The 26,073-nt window shown below is 38.7% G+C and overlaps 1 protein-coding gene across 1 annotated transcript in view; it reads left to right on the plus strand.

Moving 5' to 3' along the window:
• Positions 1 to 26,073, plus strand: part of CTNND2 (catenin delta 2) — a 570,838-nt gene that overhangs the window by 531,514 nt on the left and 13,251 nt on the right. The window contains exons 17-18 of the mRNA XM_068395844.1: positions 2,394 to 2,478; positions 24,470 to 24,596. Of these exons, the coding sequence (XP_068251945.1) occupies positions 2,394 to 2,478; positions 24,470 to 24,596 (212 nt within the window). The remainder of the gene's footprint in view (positions 1 to 2,393; positions 2,479 to 24,469; positions 24,597 to 26,073) is intronic.

Raw genomic sequence — 26,073 nt, forward strand, 5'->3', positions numbered from 1 at the left:
ACCCTTTTCTTTTCATACCAAATTCATTATTGAAACATTCTCACATTCTGATTGTAAGGGGTAAAAAGTAGTAGCATAAAAAGTATATGATTCCAGTTGTGGGAGCTCCCCATGTTCTGCCAATTTATTTACATTTACATTTTTATTATTATTGAATCTATTTAAATTTTCGATTTGTATTTTTTAGATCAAATGTACTGATATTACAAGCAAGTTCATATCTGTTTGTCTTAAGTTGCATGTGTCTTTCCTCAGAATAATGCATTTGTCTACCTGTCCATTATCTGGTAGAGATTATAAATACCTGTTAAGTCTGGAATTTTCAAAGTATCACGGGCAGTTTTAGGAGGATTCAAGGGTGTCATTCCCTAAGTATCTCTCGTAACTGTGAAAGAAATATCTGTGTTGAATGAAAGTATTTAGCCCAGGTAGTGTTGAGTAATTCCAAAATGCCCTCCCAAATCATATGTATCTCTCCTCTCAAGCACTTTGAGTTGCAGTCCTGAGTTATTACTGTTACAGGTTACACAGTTCTAGAACAAGAAAACCTGTCAACTCACAGTGCTACAAATGCCCATCTTAGTGAAAGTTTCATTTTTCAGCTTTCAGAAATCTTAGTATCAGACACCATTGCTTTGTTTTGGTTTCTTATAGGTAATGCATTTTTTAAAAATCAGAATTGCTGGTTGTTGGACTGATAGGAAATTCTGGCATGCTCAGTTTAATAGAGTAAAACACTTCAGTATGAATTTATCTTGTCCATTATGAAGCGTCTGCTTCTGCAAGTGCAGGATACTAGCCTGGCCGTGCATCCTGGTATGTAAGGATGCCAGGAGTGGGGGCTGGCCCAGCTAGCCTTTGGAACATGCCCAGGGCTTGAGAGCTTTCCCTGTATGAGAGCACGAGAGAATTGGTGTTCATAAGGTCATATTGGCCAACCCCATATTGGCTTCTCATAGTTCCTGTTTCTCCCCAGTACTCACAGTATGGTTGGTACAGATATTTTTCTGGTTATTTTATGCTACCAGCACCACACTAGCAAGTACAGCTGAGCGGATAATAAAAACAATTATGCTTGAAAGGGTTTATCAAATTCCTGTTTACTCACCAATTACCCACCTACTGCTGTACTCTGGGTGAGAAATGGAAGAAAAGAAAAAAAAAAGCACCAAATAAATTAGTAGGAAAATACTGTATAAGTTAATTGAATCAGTTGTGTCGTGAACATTGCTTTACCAGCTTGAGTGTCAGCCTATCAGTGGTCCTTCTTAGAGGTCACAGAACACACCAGAGCCTGACCCCTGAGAAGACTTCCTGCCCAAACCGGTAACATATGCTGCTGGTTTTCTGTTTTCTCTTTGGTTTTGCAATCCATGTGTTTTTTCTGAGTAAAACAAGAGTCACCTCAATGACTGCCCTGAAATCCATCAATCCCCACTGGGGACTTTGGCCTTTGTAAGGTTTTCTAGTGCTCTGCTGCTGTATGTGTATTATTGGTACAGCACAAGGGCTTAACTACACAGTGTATGCTTCCTCAGTGGGCTGTGTTATCTTCCTGGTCCTTTCCTATTTGACCCTCCTTCGCTGAGCTGAATACTGATTTTTTTTTTAATAGATGTTTTTAAAGTTACCTATCGCAAGAGGAATGTATGATTCCAACTGATTGTAACAATAGTTTAGAGCTTCTTTCAAAACCTTTCTGAAGAGAAGGTCCATGTGAAGTTATATATGGTTTTCAAGATGACCGTTACATTGCAGTCATTAAAGGGTAACAGCGTGAGCAAGATGCAAGTCCTAATTTGGATTCCTAATGAAATTTGCCTTGACTTTTTATAATCAGTTCTATTTCTGCATCTTGGCTCTGCACTTCAAAGACAGTGCTCATCACCCATCTAGAGGGTTGCTTTTGGCCACTTGGCTAAGAGGCACTTAATGTGTCGAGCACGCTGTATTGAGTTGAAGTTTGGCATCTTATAGAGAAAGAAACTGTGGCTCTAACTTCTTGTCCTTTATGTCAAAAGCTGTAGCCAGAACATCTTCTTAGACGTACATAATACCAGTTGGGTCCTCAACAATTTTGCCAGTTGCTGCCTCTTCCATTCCTCTTATTATGCTCTCGGTGTGAATCCTTGTTCTCAGTGTGCTGAGGAACACAAATTTTGGTCCTCACTGAATAATTATTACTATAGAAATAACTTGTATTGCCCTTCCTTAAAAACACATTGGTCTCCACGATGCCAACCTTACGGTGCATTTAAAACACACTTTAATTGTGGGTTTAAATACATAGCAATGCATTGGAATATTGGGATGAATGGAGTCTTGTACTTAGCAGTCTCTTTCTCACTCTTATCTTTCTCTCTCTCTCTCTTTTTAATATATGTGTGTAACAGGCATTCGCCAAAAGTGGTGAAAGCAGCATCTCAGGTCCTCAATAGTATGTGGCAGTACAGAGACCTGAGAAGTCTCTACAAGAAGGTAAGGCTTGGGTTTTTTCTAGATTTATCATCTTTCATATGATTACACAAATTTGGGGGCTGAGAGACTTTAGTCCAAAACATACATGTGAACTCAAAATTCGCTTAGAGTTTAAAATTTTAGATAATTGGAGCTATGGGGTTTTCCCTTGTTTCTACTTTTAACATAGGAATACCTTTTGAAAATATGTGTGGTGGTGAAAAGGGGGATGTGAATTTGATTTTCAAAAGAATTCATGCAGAAAGTGCTGGATCGGACAGCTCTGGAGAGTGAAGTCCTCTGTTCGTAGAACAAACCTATGCAAGCTCTCCTGCTGTACGTTTCCTTCTTAGACCTCCCCACCCTGTCCTGAGGAGATTACCAGATTTCCAGCCCTTCAGCTCCCAAGTTTCCTCATGAGATTGTAAACAAGAGTATCTGAAGGAGTGGTGCTTAAGGACCAGTTACATGTGGAGCTGGGCTGAGACTTAAGAGCTTCACTTCCAACCAGCTGGCAGACAGTAGGATCATATACCTGGTTTTCAGACAGTCTATGCAGTCTATAGTACCATACCATTCCCACAGGCCTTCTAACCTCTTAAAAATGAATCACAATACGGTAATATGATCCTGTGAAACAACATCCAATACAACTTTTAAAACAACAGAAGTGTCTGTTTAGTAAATGACAACATTTAAAGTAATTCTTCCTGAATATTTCCAAACTGAATTACACTCCACATGAGTATCAACCTGCAGATTTAGTTCTCAAAGGTCTTCTTGCTACATGGAATTTCATAGCTGATCTAATTGGTACTTGTATTTGTAATCTCAGCAAAGAGAGCCAAGACTTCACGTGGCACAAAAGTTCATGTCCTCGTTAAGGCTGAAGCATAAGAATTGTGAGGTAGGGAAGGTTCACCGCAGTGCAGTCTGTGCTGTATGTATTTTGCACAAAAAAAGAACTTAGTTATGTACCAAATCTCAAACTGGCAGAAGCTGACCTTCTGTTTGAAATGCTGTTCTTTTGCATGCCTCAGCCCTGCTTGTGTCAAGTCTGAGGAGTAAGGAAGATGATTATTGAGTCTCTGCCATTGTTCACTCCCAGTATTTTCAGTCATCCTTGGCAGCCCTAGGGATACCATATGCGAAGACGTTCCAAGTAACGAGCTGGTACTCAACTGTCCCATTAAGAGGTGGGAAGAAACATGAGCTAGAGTAGGCTTTTCTTGACGTGAGGCAGTAACACACTGGAAGCGTGCATAGCCTGACTTCTGTGCATGTGGGTGACTGCACTGCAGAGGCTGAGCTTTATTGCACCATAATCTCTTAGAGGTTCTTACAATGTCTGGCTCATTTCCAACCTTCTGTCTATATATATATGCTGTGATGGAAAAGCAATTTCTGGGGTTGCTCCATGCATGAGGTGATCTATATGCTGTACGGCTTCTGAGTATACTACTACCTAAAGGGCGTTCTGTTGGCTGCCAATGCAAATGCCTGGTAATGTGCTTACATACTGAGCATGCTTGGGTACTAAGTACCTTGCATGCTTAAAAGAACATTTTCTGTGGCCACAAATACTTGTGGTATGGAAAATAGGGCAGGCTAGCCTTTGAGGTAGCTTCCAGGACATTCATAGCAGACAGATTGTCTATATTGTCAGGAAGCATTTTATTAATCTCTATATTCGCTAATTCCTACAGGCTTCACAAAATCTTAAAATGAAGATCAGTCTCTACTATATATTTATATATTTATTATATGCCATTACATACGCTGCTAAGCATTGTATAAATATGGTTTCTTTTAATCAAAATGTTCAGATAGTCAATTTAAGATACTCCTGTTTGTTAAAAGACATACAGTGATTGTTATAAAGTCTACAATAGTTATTACACTTGCCTATAGTAGGCTGTTTGAGTTTCACCACTGTTGGGAAAGTAATGTCTTTATGATAGGAAAATTAGAAAAGTTTGCATTATACTAATAATCAGCTAGTTATGTAATATAAAGATACTGGGTCAATGCAATCTTTATTTCATCCCATTAAAATACATATGCTAGTAAAAACGAGTGAACATACAGTTAACAGTACAATATGATCAGCACTTGGCAGTGTCTTGCACTTGCACAGCCTTTTTTTGAGGTGCAGGTAAATCCCATTGCATAACCATCAGCAATTTCTTCCTATGTACCGAAGTATCTATACGATTACTTTCAAAGAGTTGGTGGCCTACAGAGAGGCACAATTTTGTACTGTAATACAAGGAAATTACAAGCATCACATCACTTTTAAGAAAAACTGGCAGCACTTACCTTACTGTTTGAGAAACAGTGTAACCAAATAGTTTGAATTGTGGTACATTTTAGAGCTACGTGTTTACAGTAGAGTAAGTAAGGAGAGAGATAAAAAAAGCAGAAGTATTATCCTTTGTATTAATGGGGAAAGAAGGCAATATATGTTTACTGCTGATGCACTAGTAGTCAGTATATTTAGTCCAATTATGACTGCATCAGCAAAAACATTAAAACCTCATTGACTTTTCTAGTTTTGCTCAATATTACAGGAATCACCCCATAGCTGGCAGAATATAAACTGCACTGACAGAATGTCCATCCAGAGTTGGGGATTGGTGTGGTCGCCTAATGACTTGCCACACTGGTGAAGGACCAAAAGCCAAGAACTGCATAGGCACCAGTTTCCCACTTGCAGCACTCCCTGATAAACTCCTGACTGTGAAGCGGCGAGAAGTGCAGGAGTCAGAAACTAGTCCCCCACCTGCTGCCAGTAGCTGGGCTGCCCTGTGCAGGGTGTACAGTGCTTCCTGCAAGCTCCATCCCATCGTGGGTGAGCAAGCTCTTCAGCTTTAACCAAGGCTATAACATTAATATGCCTAAATTAGGCAGCCTCTAAGGACACTGTGAAAATCAGGTGTTGCATAAAAAATAGCCCAAATTTAACAGATTTCAGGGTGCCAGCTTCAGCTATGTTGCTTAAGAAGAATAGTAGCCTGCACAAATTTCATTGTACTGCTCAGTGTCTGACAGATATTGCCTGTTTCTCTGGTTTATTCAAAGCCAAAAACTGCAGCAGCAACTGCAATGACTCCGTTAACTTCATTGACCAAATCAAGCAATATATCCTGTCTCAAGGTCGTAGTGTATCTGGCTGAGAATACAAACAAGTATCTTTTGGCAACACAGAAACTGAAGGTCCTATCCATCTTTTTTATCCTGAAAAATGCAAAATTATTCTACAAGTCAGTGAGGTAGAAAGCATAGAAAATTAAATCTGGTAAGCCAAGGTAAGCTAGAGATATGCGCTTTTCAGGAAAGAGAAATTTAGGCTCACCCATGTGCTGTGTTTAAAAAGAAAGGCAGAGCAGATGGACAGAACAAACCCTGCAAGCAATGTAGCTCTGACAGTCCAGAGCTCAGAGTTCTGGTACCCAGGAACTTCTCTGTAGTGGGCTGATCCTGCACCAAATGAAAGCAATGAGAAGGCCCTATTGATTTCATAGGTCCTTTCTGTAAGGCCTCAAAAGCAAGAGCTGGAACTTTTGCAACCAATTGAACTTTACTGAGCAGACAGGTTAAGTAGTCTGCAGCATTTGATGTGTCCTGGGATTCCCAAGATCCTATAAAAAGTAAGGATTGAAGGTTTGTGTGTTGCTTCCATTCAGTTTGTTGGAGCAGGAGCATTGTGCCCATTTATTAATAGCTAATACAACAGAAGTTGCATTCTTTGAACTCTTGGTCTCTCTTCTCAGATAGCTTTTTATTCTATAGAAAGCATGCTAAGGTGGAGACTGTAGCTTTTCTGGTGCAGGAGAATGATGGATAGATTTCTAACTTCCTACAGCTTGAGCTGCAAACTCAAGGAAGAGGAGGAGTCATTGGCCTTGTTGTCTCAGTTTGCACTTGGAAAGCTTTTTAAATCCACAAATACTTTATGCACTGTGTTTGCAGAGCTATGTCACACCTCGTACCCTCAGTACCCTCGTACCTCGTACCACAGTTCATAGCTGTACTGTGGCTTTAATGGGACATATAGTCTTGGAAAAGGCACAGAAGGTAAAGAGTCAGCATTCAGATCTGTGAGTGAGGTGACAGTGTTTACTGTCCTTTGTAGGCTTGTGCTTTGGGGAAAACAGAGGATTTAATTCCCTGGTGTGGTTAATTTGGCACTATCCTAATACAGTCAACAAGAAAAAGTTATTAAAAGCATAAATGTTTGCGGTCCTGAAATTATAGGGGGAAAAAAAGCTTGACGGACCAAGAGGAAGCAATGAACTTAGTCTTGAAGTGAAGGAGTTTCCAGTCATCCCAGAAGTTTAAGTTGCAGGTACTTCATCATGGAAAATAGTGTTTAGTTTGCTGAGCAATGGCTGAAACAGGAATCTAATCTGAAAACTTCGCACCAAGAGGAAGACAAGGATCAGATTCAGACATATAAACAGTGTTTGAATGATTTAGTGTGATTAATTTCTAAATACTGCTAAATCTTAGCAAGTAAGAAAGAAGTGATCATTACAATTTTTCATCAGTAGGTGAAATATTGTCTCCCAAAGAGTGATTTTAATGTCATGTCATTTTCAGACTTCTTTGTTCTCTACAAGTAAGACTTCCATTTTCATAAATTATCATTTATCTGCCTCTGTTTTCATGAGTCCATTCCAAAATACTTAAAGTCTGATTTTCAAAAGTGCTAAGTGGTCACATGGTCCGTAGCCCCATGGGTGGGTCAGTGGCTCAACACTTAACGAAAAACAAGTAGGGGAGCTATCCTACTTGTGTCTGTGCTTTGGACTCATGGCACACCCCTCTTCTTCAAGTATCTTGTACAGTCAGTGGGAGAATTAAGTGCTGCTTACAGTCTACAGAGAGGTCCTGTCCCATTTATGTTTAGCCACCTAAGCAAGGTGAAAGCAGCTACTGCTACTGTGGTGATTCTTTAAAGACACCTATTTCCAAGTGAGGAACACTGGACCCCACTCCAGTTTCTAGGGTGTTAGCTGATTAAAGATTTGGGGGCACCCTGGAAAACGCAGATGTGACTCTAAGAGAGCAGTTTTCCATTAGCTGGTAAATTCTATCTATCTGTCTCAATATTCAAGACAATAACCAACTACTCTTAAACACAGATAGCTTGTTAAATTACATGAGGAAATTTGAGCAAAAGGGTTGTGCTAAATGAGCTTACCATGAAAGAAGATCTATTAGCTAAAAACAAGCTGCAATTAGCATTAAATGTGTGTAATATTAAGAGCTGGAGGAACTGTCAGGAAGAATATGTTTTCTGTTAATTGGTTTGCTTTGCCTAGCCACTTAGTCTCCAACAAAATATGTTTACATAATATCATCATGTTTACACTTATTCTGTCTTCCAGTATATGAGATCACAATGAATTTGTAGAAATTTTCTTTTCCATTTATTGTCATAGGTTTCTGTTCTGCATGGAATAATAGAAATGTTTGTCCTATTCACCTACCAAATGAATAAAAATATTTGAAACTAAGGAGGCTGTTAAAGGTGGTTGTCCTTCAGCATGTAGTGTGCCATTTACAACAGGGAGAGTGTGTGGTAGGCATTTAATGAAGTCAGAGTAGTCACTCTGAACATGGCCTTGTCTGTCATTGGCTGAAAAAGATATTTAGAGTTGCCCGAAGCCTTAGAAGCAGTTAAGCCATTCCAGATCTAGAAGAGGACTTTCTTTTCATGTGACATTCAGAATAATAAAATGATGACTCTATGAGAAGGTCCTTTATTGCTAAATGTTCCATGAAAATTGACAGCAATAAACTTCAAAACTCTAGTCAAGGAGTTTTAGAACCTGAAGTCCTTTCTTAAGTAAAATATTCCTACTCACCCTTTAAAAATGTTAATTACATCATGCTGTCATATAGACTTGGAACACATCATTTGGATTTTGTTCTGGTAAGGTTATTGTCATTCAGACATCCCCCAAAAAGATGCTGTCTGTAGGTTAAATTTACCTAGTGAAAAGGTCTGTGCAGAACTTAAACCCTACATTAAGGATTTAAATTCCAAATCCAGTACATAGTAGTTCCTTAAAAAGTGGCTTGACTTCAAGGAACTATTCATGTGCTCAAATTCTTCATGAACATAAGTATTTTGCAGTGCTGATCTTTCAGCAGGGCTTAATTTCTATACAATTGGCAAGGCCTTGTTCAGATTAATATGTCACCCTGTTAGAAAAAGGATGGATTGATTTAAGGTAAACCCCCCCAATGTAATACAAAACTAGATTATCATTATAGAGGAGGCATTGTCTGGAGCCCATTTTTATAGTAACTATGAAAATGCAAGTACCTGATTAATAAATGATTGACTGATTGATTGATTTATGGCAGTGGGCGGCCCCAAGCTTCAGTGTGACTGATGACAGAGGATTTTCACCAACCCACCAGTCTGGGTCATGGCACGCTCAGCATACTCTCTCCCAGAGCCAAGAAACCAGAATCTATTCCCCAACCCAGGTATTCTGGCTGTCAGCTGACCAGTGTTGAATTGTTCTGTTTCATGCATACTGAGATTTGTACCCAAAAGAGTTCTACAGGAGGCGTTTGCATCGAAAGTAACAAAGCCTTATTAGAGTATATATTTTAAAATTTTACAATTTAATTTACTGAACCCTGCAGGTTCTAGATGGAAAGCGTCTTGCTTCACTTAGGAGAGCAGCCTCATTCAGTTCAGCCATGCAAGGAAGATGTGCAGAGTTTTGCTCTCTCTGAGGACAGAATATGCCAGGGAGAGGGGCAAATGCATTACATTCAGTTCCCTGACAAGCTTTCTAGCATTTCTGTTATCTCTTTTTTGATTGTCTGGACCTTTCAAACAGAAAGGCAGTTTTTGATAAGCACTGTGTTGCAATAGCAAATTAAATTTATCAAGCGCTTTGCTTTCTTTTCTGGCCCAATGGCATCTCTACAAAAAAAGCAATAGGTGAGTAGTTCAGTAAGAAGATCCTGGGTAAACTAGTATATCTATAAAAAAATCAGTATGTCCAAAAGTCAATTAAATTCTTAAAATGCTAGTTTTCAAAATCTCTATTAATAAGAACAATGGAGATTTTATTCAGACATAAGTACTGTTGATGAGAATTAGCACGACTGGGCATTATTTTATTAGAGGCACTATTTAATTTTAGGTACTAAAATTCCATTTCCTTAACCAAGTGTAATCCTGTTTTCCTCCTAATATTTTTTTTGTAATAAAATGTGACTGTGTGGCATTAGTGCAAAAACAAAATACCTTCTACATATGCACAGCATTCAAGTAAATCCATGTAGAAACCTTTATATGTATATATGTCTGTGTATTATTTCTGATCAAATATGTAGATAAAATAGGAATTTACATGCTTTTGCTCATCACACAGGACATAGTATTTATGCTGTTTCTTTCAGGCTTTTTTCTTTTTCTACTAAATTTGCCTGGAAAAGAGAAGACACCAGAGAAGATCTCATTTCAATACTTTAGACATAAATATCTTTCAAGGTTAGGGTAAATCCTTTTAATCTTTAGCTAACAGGAATATGATATTTAAAATGCCCAGCATTTCATCATCTGATATATGACATTACTTTCTTTTGTTAATCAGGAACCAAACAAAATCCTGTTTATTTTAAATAAAGGAAATGTGGAGATTTTCTGTAGAATTAAAATATTCAAGCCTTTTTAAAGCATCACCTGAGTAATTTTGGAAGATAGAGATTCTATAACCAATATAGCAAAAAAAATTATGGTCTTCAAATATATACTTTCTCTCTCTTTTTTTCTTTCTGTTTCAGTCTTTCTTGCCTAAAAACATGTCCTTCACATTTAAGTGAGCGCTTTAAATGTGGCTTTTTATCAAATGGCAATCCTGTTAAATACTTAATCATGAAATATTCAGTGGTTTCAGTACCAGATAAAAAGTTGGTATTACTGATTTTTGTGTGTGTGTGTTGAATTATTATTAATTCTGCATTTTATGCTGTATATTAGTTTCCAGTGTTCATGTAAGTTAGGTTTGCCTTTCCCAATGCACATGCAAATATGAACTATTTCTTCATTAAAGCAAAGGCATATTTTCTGTTCTGCAGGAAATAACAGGTAGTAGCTGCAGACCAAAGAACAATCTGTTAATCTTTTCACACTCCTCTTAAGAGACACAAAGCTTCTTCAGTGAGGAATGAGACGTTAGTCTGTAATTTTGTTTTTCTTTTTATCTTGATGCTACTTTTTTTCAACACAGTTATCACTAGGCTGCATTTAACTTACTTCTTCTTTTGATTACATTTGCCTTCCCAGGGATTGTTTTTTTAAGAATCATTCAAAACTTTGTCAGGTAAATTTTAATGTTTGTGGCTTTTTTATTGCCAGTTGCCTGCTTAAATAATATCCTGTTTGTCTATACAATAGGAATTTACATATCATGAGCAAAATCATGAAGCCTAAAGAGGAAATTGTGCAAATAAATTGAGCTGAGCTATACAGGTAAAAGCTTCGGCATATGCAGAAGTATTCAGTAGTATTCACACATGGAAAAAATGCTGTATAAACTGTGCTTGTATTACATTAAAAAAAAGGCGGGGGGGAGGGAAGAGATTCTCAGCATTTGGCATAACACAAATACATTGTGTCTTCAACTAGCTGTATTATGATTCTAAATCATTTGGCTAGTTTTAAGAAGAGCAGTTTAGAAAAAAAGACAATATTTATATCTAAAATATTACAAAATGTTAAGTCAAACTGAATGTTACTGCGATTTTATTTTAATACAAATAATTATAATTTCACTTGTGCAGTCAAGTAGATCGTGTTCTGATTTTCTTAGGTTATCCATCATATCAAGTAATATTTTTCCTGGTTCCTTCTAACCCCCTTTGAGTTTATTGACAGTACCAGACAATACTAGAAAGATAAGGGATTACCATTATGATGGTAGAATTTTTTTTATATTTTGCATGGACTAAAGAGGGTAGAAAATCTTTTGGAATCCAAAATATTAATTTTCTTACCTATATGACAATGACAACACATGACGAGTATCAAAATTTGTGTTTCTGCACCAGTTGCTGGAGGGAGATGTTTTCAAATGTTTTATGCTTCTGAATTCCATCATGTTTGTTGTGTAACAGACTTCATTTATTTTAATCATTTTGCATTTTACATAGTTAAATTCTTTGTGATACTTTCGACAAAGGTTTATTTGCTGTGCAGTATCACCTACCATTCCTTTAGTCATGTTTCAGTTATTACAGTATTTACATGTTTCTTTCTAAAACATTTTCCATGTTTACTATCGTATTCAAAATATTATCAGTGATCTAAGATACAGTCTGCACTGAATTGAAGATTCAATACTGGCAATAGTATTTTCATGAGAACAGTCCTGTGTAGCTGAAGTAAGACCTTGCCCATCCTTACATTATTTTTGTGCGGGCTTTTTTACTGAATGGTATCCAAAAAAATCAGATGTGATGACTAAGCTCAATTAAAGCCAGCAAATACTTGTATGTCTGTGTGATGACATACCAGCTTTTTTGCTGGTGACTATATGTGCATATATGTATATGTATAGATGAATGCAGATGTGTGTATGTAAAATGTACTCACGACACAGCAAGGACCTGGAAGACGCTGCCTTTAAGCATGGTATTTGAACAAGGAGAGCTTGGGAATACCTAAAGGAATAAACCTTAATGGTTTGAGCTATGAGCTTAGAAAGCATCTGCAGCTATGCTTGACTGTTGCTTTTCCCATGAGGGCCTTAAAGGCACGACAGTGCTTTCCTTTAACATTCAGCATTGTAGCAAGCGGTAATTCAGCAACCAGACTTAATTCTTCTAAATCACCAGTAAAGGGTGCGTGGAAGCCAACACCATTCTCATCCAAAACCTTCTGGACTCAAGAGGTGCTAAAAAAATAGGAAAAGTATCAAAGTTTGTCCAAAGAGTTCTCTAGGATAAGCCATACATATATATGATGCTAAATATGCATTGGCTGTGGATGTAGTATACTTGGACCTCAGCAAAGCCTTTGATACTGTCTCCCACGGCATTCTTCTGGATAAGCTGGCAGCCCACGGCTTGGACAGATGCACTCTTTGCTGGGTTAAGAACTGGCTGGATGGCCAGGCCCAGAGAGTGGTGGTGAACGGTACGGCATCCAGTTGGCGTCCGGTCACTAGTGATGTCCCCCAGGGCTCGGTACTGGGCCTAGTCCTGTTTAATATCTTTATTGATGATCTGGATGAGGGTATCGAGTGCACCCTCAATAAATTCGCAGACAACACTAAGTTGGGTGGGAGTGTTGATCTGCCCAAGGGTAGGAAGGCTCTGCAGAGGGATCTGGACAGGTTAGATGATAGATGGGCCGAGACCAATAGCATGAAGTTCAACAAGGCCAAGTGCTGGGTCCTGCACTTTGGCCAAAACTACCCCATAGAGCGCTACAGGCTAGGGAAAGAGTGGTTGGAAAGCAGCCCAGTGGAAAAGGACCTGGGGGGGTGTTGATTGATGGCCAGCTGAACATGAGCCAGAAGTGTGCCCAGGTGGCCAAGAAGACCAACAGCATCCTGGTGTGTATCAGGAACAGTGTGGCCAGCAGGACTAGGGAAGTAATTGTCCCCCTATACTTGGCACTGGTGAGGCCACACCTCAAGTACTGTGTCCAGTTCTGGGCCCCTCACTTCATCAAAGACATTGAGGTGCTGCAGTGAGTCCAGAGGAGGGCAACAAAGCTGGTGAAGGGTCTGGAGGGTATGTCCTATGAGGAGTGACTGGGGGAACTGGGATTGTTTAGCCTGGAGAAAAGGAGTCAGAGGGGACACTTTATCACTCTCTACAACTACCTGAAAGGAGGTTGTAGCAATGTGGGGGTCGGCCTCTTCCCCCAGGCAACTAGCAACCGGATAAGAGGACATAGCCTCAAGCTGCACCAGGGAAGGTTCAAGTTAGACATTAGGAAAAATTTCTTCACAGAAAGGGTTATTAGGCATTGGAATGGGCTGCCCAGGGAGGTGGTGGAGTCACCATCCCTGGAGGTGTTTAAGAAAAGACTGGGTGTGGCACTTAGTGCCATGGTCTAGTTAACACAGTGGTGTTAGATCAAAGGTTGAACTCGATGATCCCAGAGGTCTCTTCCAAGTTGATTCTGTGATTCTGTAAAGCATCCTTAGTATTGATAGTGAGTCTCATGGTGAGCTCTAGCTGACTTACTTGAGAACCATTAGGTATTTTTCACTTGAAAACCCAAGTCCATTTTAAGGTTACTAAGTACAGATTTAGAAGAGAGAAATTTAATCTCACAGTTGTATAAAGTCTGTCTCTAAAGTACTCTACCTTTTGAACTTTTCTGAAGAAAAGAAAATTTAAAATGCAGCCCAGGAGTCAGTATCTTTGACTTAGAGCCTTCTTTCTGAAGGGAATTGTATAACTGAAGTTTGTGAAATATCCTTAGGGTAGAGATATGAGTAGGCATCCAGAATCTGGAGGGTTATGCATAAGTGGAAGGTCACATCTACAGAATTTTTCTTCTCAAAAGTACAATTCCTCAGAATAAGATTAGATTTTAATACTTGAATACAAAGTGGATACCTGAGAAAATTATCTGGATGTCTTTCGGGACTGGGAACATTTTTAGTCCACTTAAATAATGTATTAAAACTTTTAAAACAAATATAAATAACATTAATTAATGGCAAACAAAGTTTAGCTGGATTCAGAGGTACAATACTGAAAAAAAATCCAAAAGTCTTTCTAAAGACTTTCAAAAGTCTTTAAAAGATACATGCTAAGAGAAACCATTTTTAATTCATGTCAGTCTTTTTCTCCAAAATTCATTCAAGGAGCACGATCTCTACCATTCAGAACTAAATATCATTTTTAATTAACTTGTATGCTTGATGTTTGCAATCTAGGTTCAGACACAGATAAAAGCACGTGTGGTAAAGAGTATGGGTGAGAAGTTCAGTTTCTCCCAGCAAACTTGAACCGGTATGCTGGAAGGCTGCTTATAGTTTTGCAAACTGATCAGATCAGTAGAACTTTTACGAGTAGTAATAGCATATGCAAGAAGCACAGATGGGATGAAATTAAATTTATTATTAGGGTAATCAAAGCATGCTTTCTTTCCAGAGGTAAATAGTCTAGCTGTGCTGGTCTGATGCATAACACTGGGCATCTTTTGCTAATGTTCCTGTGTGTTGCTGTACTTACACTATCATCATCCTCATTCTTCTGGGACCTATAAGGAGATTAAAAGTGTTTGTTTTGACATTGCCAGTACATGTAAATTCAATCAAAGTTCGATGATGATAAATTAAGCTGGTGCATCAATATCCAACTTTCAGTTCTTTGGTGTTCTACATGGTCTAATAATGGGTGGAGAAAAATTGCTGGGAAGTCCTTCTCATTTCTTCCCTCTTCTCTTCTTCAAACTGCTAACAAAATGCAAAAATGGCCTAAATATGTTTGTCACTTCAGACTCGAAGAAAGAAACCTTGTATTTTGAAAGGAGTCTCTTGTAGTATGTGTGCTTTGTTCTGCATTGGTTTACTTCATTTACTAGCTGATACAGTTCATCTTGATAAAAGAGCTATAGCTTCTTCTTCCTGCAGAAAGTAGAAATGAAAAGTTTCACTGGCAGTTTCTAAATGGTTTTTATTATTTTTAATTTTACGAAGTGATTTTAGAGAAAGTTGTGGTTCTGCTAAAATGAGAGTTCTAGGCTTTGGTGCAATAGTTTGTTTCTGTTTGAGTTAACAATACTAAAGCTCTTATTTACTGAATTAAAAACTCTTAAAGGTATTTCAGTAAAAAAGAATATGCATTTCTCATTATTGATGTCTAAATGTGTTGGTAAACTACGTCATCAAAGCAGCATGTCCTTAAAACTCATACAGCTTACAAATAAACACTGGGATCTCTCACTCTCTAGTTTAAGTGTGTTTATGCAAGAATTTTTGACCTAAAACCAAGGATAGCATGAGATTATCTAGTGATTTTTCCAAATGGGTGCCGATTCCTCGTTTGTCAGGCAGCTACACATTTGAATAAAACAATCCCATTTTCAGACACAGTGCTGCTCTTCAGGAAGCACAAAGTCCTAATGGCTCTTGATCACAGTCACTATCATCAGTCCTACCATGTTCTTCACCATAAGAGAAAACGGTGCAAATTTTATTCTGATACTGATTTTTTTGTGTTTTACGTTCACGTGTATAATAGAAGAGTTGTATTTGGTTGATTTTATGATTTAATGCATGCAAAGTAAGAGTAAGAGGTGCTGATTGGTTTCCAGTCTTTGTAACGACAGTAGGCTTAAGAAACTGACCCAAACTGACCCTGAGCATAAAGTAGTATTTGTCCTACCCCCAAGATTTTGTGGCCAGAAGCCAGAGTTTGCATTTCTAGGGCATAAACATGTTAAGATAAATGAAATTGCATTACTGGAATGAAAATGACAATACAAGTCAAAAATTGTTGTAAACACTTTCTTGTATGCAAGTGGTTTTTGTGCAAACAAGACACAAGCAAAAATAGTACTTTGTGTTTCTAACAATTTAAAATAGAGCTTATATACCTTATGCAGGTGAAAATAGAAGAACAGATATTCTGGCTGAAGGACCAAATACTGCCTTAATTTCCTCTAAAATATATTAAAACAATTTTATTTCTGTTTAAGAGGCAAAGTGATGCTTTGAAAAATTATTTTATTTCATTTTATTGCAGTGTTTTGAAAGGTTTATTATTTAGCTGCATAAACCTCAGCAAATGAATAATGAACTCTGCCATATCTGAAGTCGTGTCCTTCATGCTTTGCCTCACATACGATTCCCTTTTCTTATAGCTGTTTTATTCGTCAAGGTAAGGGTCTTGTCATCTTCGCAACTCGCACAACAGAAAACCGATAATTAATTATGGATAGCTGAAGCAATGCCTCAGTGATTTCCTGAAACGTCCCCAGAGTTGCACTATATAAAACAACCGGGGATAGTTACTTAGGCTGTTTCTCATCTTGGATAGATTTGGCAGTAATTCGCATATCTCTCCCTTATCGTGTGTCTCTTCATAGCTAAAATCAAGGGATGAGATATAAACTTACAGTAGAAGATATGTGATTAGAAGATGATAACACTGCACACAAAAAAAGCATTTGAAAAAGAGAAAACTAGCCAAGGCTGTCTGTGGTATTTTGAAAGAAAAAAAATTGGGTGATACTCTCAGAAGAATGTAGTACCTCGAGCTCTATGATGACAAGAGAAAAACAGGGAGAGGAAATATTCCAAATGATTTTGGGGTGAAACGCTGACAATGGGAGACTAATGGCTTTGCTCTCAGAGAAGCTGAGATGGAGGCTGGGAGGTGCGTGCCTCATTTTGAAAAGAATGAGTGTAACCGCTGATTCTGAAAATGTGCCTTTAAAGAGCCTACAGAAAACTTAATAATCCTCATCCAGTGCCAGACAGTTTTGCTGTGGTTAGTGACTGTTTGCCTAGGAGCCCTTCTTTAAGCCTCATGCTGCCCTAAATACGTTTTTCTCTTTCAGCTTCTCAAGCAATTGAGCTTCTGTTGTGTCTGGGATGCTGAATTGGTCCCTTATAAGTAAATGCCATTTGTATATTGAAATTCAGAGTAAAAAGGAGAAAAGTGCTGAGGTCAAGCCTGCTGTTCATTGTAAGAAAGGAGACTGAAGCAGTGCATGTGTGTATCACACAGCCGCGCTGGACGGGGAGTGGCGAGGCAACCCCCAGCGTCAGGCACTGAGGCAGGGGACCGAGGGCCCCTGGGAGAAGTGGCTGCTCCAGTGACAGCTCTGCTGCCCAGATGGCTTGGTCTTTCCCTGCCTAGCTCAGCCACCACTGCTCTTTGCCTTAGCTTGAGTGATAGCACTGCCCCCCTGGTGCTCTCAGCGGGGTCTCCATCCTCTGCCCTTGGTCACGTCTGTACAAGGGAGGACTGAGTGGCCTTCCTCCCAGGCTCGCACAGCGGCAGGTGTGGTACTCCCAATGTAACCTGTAACCAGTAAGTAACTGGCACCATCATCATCATCATAAGACACAGGAAGCAAACTCTATTTTCCTTTAACCACTTCAGCTAAGTGGTCCTACAGCGAGCAACTCCTGCACTTTTCTCCAAATTATTATAATTTTTTTAAATCCCTCAAACTTGAATAATTCCTCTGTTTTAAGTAGTTTTCTGGCTTTCATAAGCTGTGGAAATAAGACTATAAACATGAATACTAAAATCCTCAAATTAAGATGAGCTTCAATGATCCATGTCTTCACTTTACTGATTTTGAGGGCCTGGCTCATAACTCTTTGGGAGAGGAAGGGAAACAGGACAATTGGATCAGCAGCCCTTTGTCTTTTGAAGCCACTGAAATTACTCCAGATTTCCACTTGCAGAGTTAATGGAGCACTAGTTCAAAGGATTTAACCCAAACAGCAACCACTGGTATATAAGCTGGGAGAATGCCAGGATCTTCCAGGCTCAGTCCCTACCCTGCTGTTCCACAACATGTCTTGAGTTTCCACTTTGGAAGCAGAAGTCAAAATCCTAGGAGTAAAAATGTCAATATTCTGCTTATAATTGTTTGTAGCTTAGCTGATGGCAGTAAAAAAACCATCAGTGAAGCAGATTTATTCAGAATACATGATAAAGCAAATCAATGCCCAGGAATTCTCTGCTGGTTCTGAGTTTTCCTGGAGCCAATGCAAGCAAATCCAGAAAGGACAATCCTTTCAGGAATCATTTACTGATAATAGGATTTGGCACTGTGAATTCAAAGAAAAAATGAAAGAACATCTGTGGTTTTAAATTAGACAGTTTATCTAAAACTAGTTGGTTTGTTCTTCAGGAGTGTTTCTGGAGTTGTTGAAGTTGTAACGATTTAGGTGAAATTCCTCTTCCAAAGTAAACACACTTCAGTACAAAGGCAGGGGCTTTTTTAGAGAACAGCCGTCTCTCCATCTCTCCTTCAACAGGTGACATCTCCTTGTCACCTACTTCGGTGGCACGCAGGGAGCAGTCCTGCTAGCAAAGTCCTGCCTGCTAACCACCTCCCACGGGTGTATTGGTGGGAGGTGGTTAGCCTCTGCTGCCATGGGGCTGGCAGGGGGAGAGAAGTCAGGCTCAGTATCTCTGTTGAGAAGCACTGGGAAATGTATTTATTCTTCCTCTTGTATTAAAAGAAAATAATATGATCCCAGGTTGTGAAGCCTAATGCTAAGTGTGGTGGTTGGTGAACATTTAAACCACATTATTTCAAAAATCCCATTTAAGAGCTCCGTGAGTTACATACGTGGATTGCCCCAACCTCGTTACCATTTTAGATTCTTCACCGCAGTCAAGTCACGCACATAACTTTCATATGTCAATGTATATAGATAATTTGATCCAGTTCTAATTTAAATTATGTCTTATTAGTGTCGTGACAACAAATTCCCAGTGAAGAATTGCCCAGACCTGTGTAAGCCTGATGAGCCTTGACTTAATTCACATCAGATTTATGTTTTACTCCAGACAGTGTCACACTGGTGCACACCCGTCAGGATGTTTCATTTAACCTGACAGCAGTGCTTCAGCTTGTGAAAGATGCAACACCAGCAACTCAGAGCAATGTCTGGCTGAGTTTCAAAGCGAGTAGATCCTACGTTATGTACTTACAGGCACTTTGCCTTCTTGCTGTATCACCTACTTCTAACACCATGGTGGGTCTAGTTACCAATTCCTGCAACTGGTTGCCTATCAAAACTTCACATTTCTACAGCTTATTACCATTATAGGAGCAGTTGTTATTACAATTAATTCCTGGAACCGGTAAAATGATGGCTTACAGATAAGGAAGTAGGGTGACGAAACAAGCCTGGTCCTGTATGCTTCAAGTCATTTGGAAAAATGTCTGTTAAATCAAGTCACAAGAGGATCAGGCCTGAAGCAAGAAGTAGCATGTTGGAGAGTTTGTAAACTTGGGGGAGGCAGGACATGACATTCTCTGTAGTTTCTCAGGTTTTAGCTGTTTCACAGAATCACAGAACGGTTGGGGTTGGAAGGGACCTCTAGAGATCATCTAGTTCAACCCCCTGTCAAAGCAGGTTCACCCAGAGCACATTGCACAGGGTTGCGTTCAGGCAGGTTTTGAATATCTCCAGAGAAGGAGACTCCACAACCTCCCTGGGCAGCCTGTTCCAGTGCTCTGTCACCCTCAAAGACGTTTTTCCTCATATTTCATTATTGGATTTGTTGCATCATTTTTGTTTCTTTTCCCTAGTGGGATTTCTTTGCTTCTGAGAAGTTGCTCTCTTTCTTCCTGACAATGTTAGGACATCAGTGGCCAGGAGTCAGGGCAGACTGTGCTCTTCAGCACTGAAAGATATTCATGTGCATGCAGCTACGGTACAATTTTTCTAAACCACTGAGTGGTTTTTAAGTCAGTGTCTTTGTAGCAGCTGATCAGCATAATCAGTCAGAGGGCAGGGCTTGTTCTTATTTTTGCTGCATGGCTATTAGCACATGAGCTGACGTGGGGTTTCTTTCTGACTGGATGCCATGAGGTCATTCAAGCTGCGCACCGCACTGAGGCTGGCGATGTCGGTGCTCCTTCCCAGCACCACCACACATTGCTTGGCCACCTCATTGTGTCTGGTCCCCTCCCTTTACTCTCTCGTCTGTGAATTCGTCAGGCAGGAGCTCTGGTTTCCCGTTGTGTCCGCATTGTGTCAGTTCCCATCAGGGCTTAATTTCATTCACTCCTCATAGTGTTACTGTACTACAAGTGAGAAAATGGTGTGTCTGATATCACCCACCTCCACAAATCATCTCAAGTCAAGGACTCCGCTACCAAAGAGTTCTGAAAATTTGGAATTCTTGCAAAGACAATAGAAAACTGCTTTCTCTTTTTCCCTACGTTTTAAACACAAAAATAATAATGTGGAAACCCCAAATTATATTTTCGTAAGATACCTATAGGTGTTTGGCACGGTAAGTTTACTCACCCTGACAAAAAAATTGCTTTACATGGGCCTGAAGAAAATTGTTTATTTTCAAAATGACTTAAAGTTGAGCAGCAGGACAAAGGACCTGTTCACACTTTAAGTCGAGTAAAAGGTGATCAGTGAGACTACAATATCACTTTTGTTTTCTACAGTGCTTATCCAACCCCCACCCCAAATCTAATCCCCGCAGCTTCCCCAAGAACGTATCATCAGAAAAATGTCACTGCCAGTCAAGCTTTAATGTGTGGACTTCATGGAGTATAAATGAGGGAGAATACATATATTCATTCTATGTTCTCAATATAGAGAAATGCCCAGTAGAAGATACTTTGGAAGAGACAATAAGGACATATGGTGGTATTTCTGTACTCTGATTGTTCTGTGCTCTCCTGTAGTGTGCAGTTGCCACCTATTAATTAATTGCTGCCAGTTAACAAATACATCCATTCTGTAACAGAATTGCGTTGAATTTCCTTCCAATTTGTCAGATCATTTTGTCTTATTCTTCCTCTCCTAGACCACGTTTGTGGTTGGTAAATTGGTTTCTGAAATGCAGTCTCACACACTTTGCTTTTGAGTTAGCTTTCTTCTGTGCAGGACGCTGCTATATACTGTACCTTTAAGTACCCAAATCAATTTAATTAAATTTCATTACAGGCACTAGAGCTGAAACAAACTAATGAAAGCAGCCATCACGTCAGGTGGTATTTATCTCGGCATTAAATTGAAAATACTCCCTTTAGGCTCTTAAAAATTAGTTTCAATATTTAATGCTAATAGCTTTTGGAATTGTTGATGGGGATAGTTCTAATGGATTTGTTACAAACTGTTTACCTTTCCAAGTAAAGAAGCTTGTTCCTTGCGGCAGACAAGAGCTAAAGATAGATAACTTTAAAGTATTAGGGTTTTGAAATACTGTGAGGTCTGGGAGCTGCCCATAGTGCTGTTGAAAGACATCATGAAGGTTGTCATACAGTGATAGCAATATGCCTTGTTTGTCAAAAGCAATGCCAAGTCACCACAATACCTGTGTTAGAGTTTATTGTCTGCCTGACTTGTTTTGTTGAGCTGATCGGGCTTGCAAACTTGAAAGTTTGTAGCAGATTTTATTTGAAGACCTCACTATAGGCACTGCTCTTGGCAGAGGGAAAATGAAAATTTGCAGGGAGGAGAAGAAGGAAAAACATCTGCCACACAGAAGAATGGTATTGCCAGTATTCCAATTACAGCTGGATTTTGCTTCCTCACTGTTGAGGCACCTTGCAATGCTGTTTCTGAGGAAGCAATGTTGACAAAGTATCTGTTGATATTCTGCAGAACAAAAACTGGTGTCATGCGCTGTTCCTGCAGAGTCCATGAGACCGTGCAGATAACAGGGGTTTATTTCATCCACTTCCCATCAGAACCAGGGTCTGGGTATTAACGTAAACAATACAGGTAGAATAGGCAACAGGAAGAAAGGGGAAGATTCGAGTCACTTTTTTCTGACCCACATACCAGGGATTTATTTGAGGGAAGCAAGAGTGCAAAAGGACAGTGTACCTGGGCATGCATACATCCAGATCCACAAAGCTGGAAGCATTTCTGACTTGCACTATATAAGCGTGGCTGCTGTCTTCTCCTTTTGCAGGCAGACAGTAATAAATAGTCTATTCCTTCTCCTTTTATCAGATCTAGAGTCTGTCCTCTTGGTATCTTCTCTTCAGCAGTCTGTTTAAAAGAAAATAAATGATCAGAAAGCTATAACAGTGAATTATAGAGTCACCTTTCTGGTAAGAACTTCTGACCCCAGAGAAGGAGGAGGAAGTGAACCATTTTTCTTCAGCAGGATAACGGCATGGGCTTCACACATGTTTGCTACTTCATTTTTATAGTAGAGAAATCACCGTGCAAGTTATTATTAACAGGAGATGTAAAAATAATGCTAAGTATGTTATTTACAGTTGTGATGCTTGGATAAGATTATTGGACTTAAGCTATTCATTATAACCTTAAAATATTAGTTACTTTTTAAAATATATAGGTATTATATACACATATAATATATATGTGTGTATATATTGAAAAATTTCTATTCATTTCCAATTTGATGTAACATTAAGAAGGTAGCGCTTTACAGGTGGTTTTGTTTGCATTCTCATTGATCCTCCCTCTAGGCTGCAGGACACAGCTTGTGTAGAAGCTGCTTGTTGGAAATTAAAGATTGGATATAGAAAATTTTGGTTTAAGCAAGTGGTATTAAAGATTAACTATTTCTTTTTTTGAGTTACTCTTACTATTTTTTATTAACTAAGTGTTCTTCTTCCTTATATTTTCTTATATGACTGTTATGAAATATGAGGTGCAGTTCAGTGAAGTGTCCTAAACATGAGTGAACTCTGTGGACAAACAAATGCTCACTATTGACTCTAGGGAAAGTCATGACTCTACTATGAAAGCTGTGGCCCAGACTTCACTCTTCCTTTTTTTTTTTCCTTAGAAATTACAACTGATACACACGCATGTTTATACAAATGAGTTATGTAAAGAGTGCAGACATTCAGAATCTGTAGTGAGGTGTCACATCTGTCTATCTAATTTGCTTATAACATTTCCCTCTGCATCAAGTATAAGTATCTTCTTTCCTCCTGCTGTTTTTAAAAGGGAAAGTGTCACACTCTTGCTGAGTTTTCCTTCTTAAAAGTTTAGTGGAAGGGGGATTTTTCAGGCCATTTTCTCTTGCAATTCCGAGAGCCAGGTGCCCGTGGTTTCAGTGGAGGGAACAAAGTCAGACAGATGCCTTGGGCAAAGGCAGAGGGTGGGAGGGGGTGGGATTCCGGGTTGGACGTCTGGAGTAGCCTGAGGTAGGGGGTGGGAATATTCTTTGCTACCGCAACGGAGACTTGTTTTTCTGTAAGCAAGAGGAAAATTCCAGCTGTTTTTTGTAATATTTTATTGTGATTGTTTTTATTCAGCATTTCATTGCAAAAATTTTGTTTAGCACCATGCCAGGTGCTTGACTCGATTTCCACTGAGCCCAACAGAAAGCAGGCATTTTTAAAAGTCTTATGCCTTCAGTGCGAGACTGGGGAAACTCTGTGTTACTGATTTAGATTTAACATTAAGCAGTGATAAAGACAGTTAAAATCTATCAATACTTCAACACATTTGAAATACTGTCATTTAATAAGAGCACTAGCAGAAGTCAATTTATTCTCTCATGATACTTCCAAACTACTTTTAATATCCTTTTAAAAATGTAAAGTACATTATTTTGGATTATTGCATTATATTATGGTACAGGAACAAAACATGAATGATTTAAACTATCCTTTTTTATTTCTGAACTAGCTGTTTCTAGTGTTTGTATTACTTCGTTGTGTTTTTTTTTTTAAATACATCAGCATTACCACAGTTTTAAATAGAAGGAATAGAATTTATTTCTCTACATCTTGGAGAAAAATGCAACAAGGAAAATGCATTGATTCTTTTTCCCTCGTGTGTGAACAAATGGGCAGTTAATATAACTAGACTATAGATACCCAAATAGTTACAATAATTTTGCAAATCCTAAACTTCCCCATCTACATACTCCAAAATTTCCTTCTAAGATAGAAATTATTTAAAGCAAAAATTGATTTTCACTGTGAAATTTGGAATATTTTCATTGGAATATTTTCATAGGCAGAATGCTGTTTGCAATGTGAAAATAGAGGCATGGAAAAGAACAGAACTATTAAACAAATAGCCTAAAAAGTTGTTCAGTGTTTTCCTAATTTGAGTCATTCTGAAATGTGTTATTTTACAGAACTTTCTGCATTTCAGTTTTTCTTCTGGTGTGTCAATACAGTCAGCACGTCATATCCTGCACCACTAAGAGTATTTGCCACCCAGTGGCAGGAAGAAGATAGTAGCTTGCTTGTGTATACGTAGTGAAAACACTAGAGGAAAATGCTCTGTACTTGAAATGGGGAACTGTATGGCATTTTCACTGACTGCTCTCGCAATGTTTGATGTTGCAGGACGGATGGTCACAGTATCACTTTGTAGCCTCATCTTCAACAATAGAAAGGGATCGGCAAAGACCGTACTCTTCATCACGCACACCCTCCATCTCTCCCGTGCGCATGTCTCCTAACAACCGCTCAGGTAAGACCAGGCTTTCAGGACTGAAGTAAAGACAGAAGTAATCCATCACTGTCATTTTCGTTCTTCAAGAAATGTCACTGGCATCCGGATTTGTTGTCAACAGTAGTGGAAGGGCACAAAATGTATCCTTTACTCTTGCCTGAATTACCTGTTCAAAACAGGAATATTTTTTTTTTTATTAACACCTTGTAAATTTTTACAGCAGAAAGAATATTCCACAACTTTTTGTTACGAAATCTCATGCAGTATTTTCCTGATTGGGATCACCTGACTAGATCTCAGGGCAATGGTGTCCATTTGCAGCATGAGGAAATTCTGTTCCTCACTTTGCTAGTCATGAAAACTGCTATGATGTTGTTTATGACCGCTCTGCATACTTAGCAGAAGTTGAAGGATCCACATTACTTTTTGTGAGCTTTTCTTCTGATTATATGTGTATGTGTATATAAGTGTGTATACACATGCATATGTAAGTTTCACAAAAGATTGACTACAGGTCTTCATGTAACATTCATGGCATATTTACACCAGCTGTCATTAAATCTGTATGATCCATACAATGAATTAATGTAAGTATCTCAATTTATGCCGCAGTGTTCATCAATTTTTCTGTTCAGAAATCTTGGAGTTTTCCCCTCAGCTTATTGTAAGGTAGAAAGTACCTTGGTAAGATAAAACCATTCCTAGTGAAAATCTTTTAAGATAAGCAGAGTAAAACAGTCAGCCTTTCAATGTGCTTTTTGCTATTTGTTCAATGAAATGCTGTCATTCCATAGGTATACCAAGAATTCAGGATTAAAACTGGCCAAACTGATTATTGCCATCATCATTGTGCCGTACTTTTGTTTTTAAGAAAATTGTTTTGTTAATTATCAAGAAGCTGTATTTTAGTCCTGCAGAACAACCACTGAGGAAATTGGAAAATGTAGCCAGAAGTACAGTGAGAGCTGCTATTCAGTTTTCAAAATCTGTCCTTACACAAGCCCATAAAGGGCTCTTGTTCCTTTTTTTCTTCTCCAAAATCTCATTTTGACTGTAAGTACAAGGCACTTGAAATATCTGGCCCTGAGATCTTAGTTCTGTCTCTTACGAGAACTGTCTCCTCACTTCTGTTACTCTATTGCTTAAAGAACATCCATAAAGAAATTTTGCATGAAATCTTACTGCCATCATCAGTTATAAGACTGGAAAAGGACAAATATAGTGGCTGTTTCTCAAGGAAGAAGAGCCAATATAATTACAGACCAGTTAACTTCATTCTAGAAAATTGCTGGAACAAATAATCACAATCTGAGCACCTCAAAGATAGTAGGAACATAAGATACTGCTTAACTCTAGGAGTATCTATTTCTACATAGTAGTATAAGTTACTGTCTCTCTGGTACTATCCATATCAAATTCAAACATTGGTTCGATACGATTTGTTTGTATAAAATCCACCTGAATTCCTGCTACAACATGGTTAAAGAGCTTTGTG

Source organism: Nyctibius grandis, chromosome 3 (assembly GCF_013368605.1).
Source record: "Nyctibius grandis isolate bNycGra1 chromosome 3, bNycGra1.pri, whole genome shotgun sequence".
Lineage (NCBI taxonomy): Eukaryota > Metazoa > Chordata > Aves > Nyctibiiformes > Nyctibiidae > Nyctibius > Nyctibius grandis.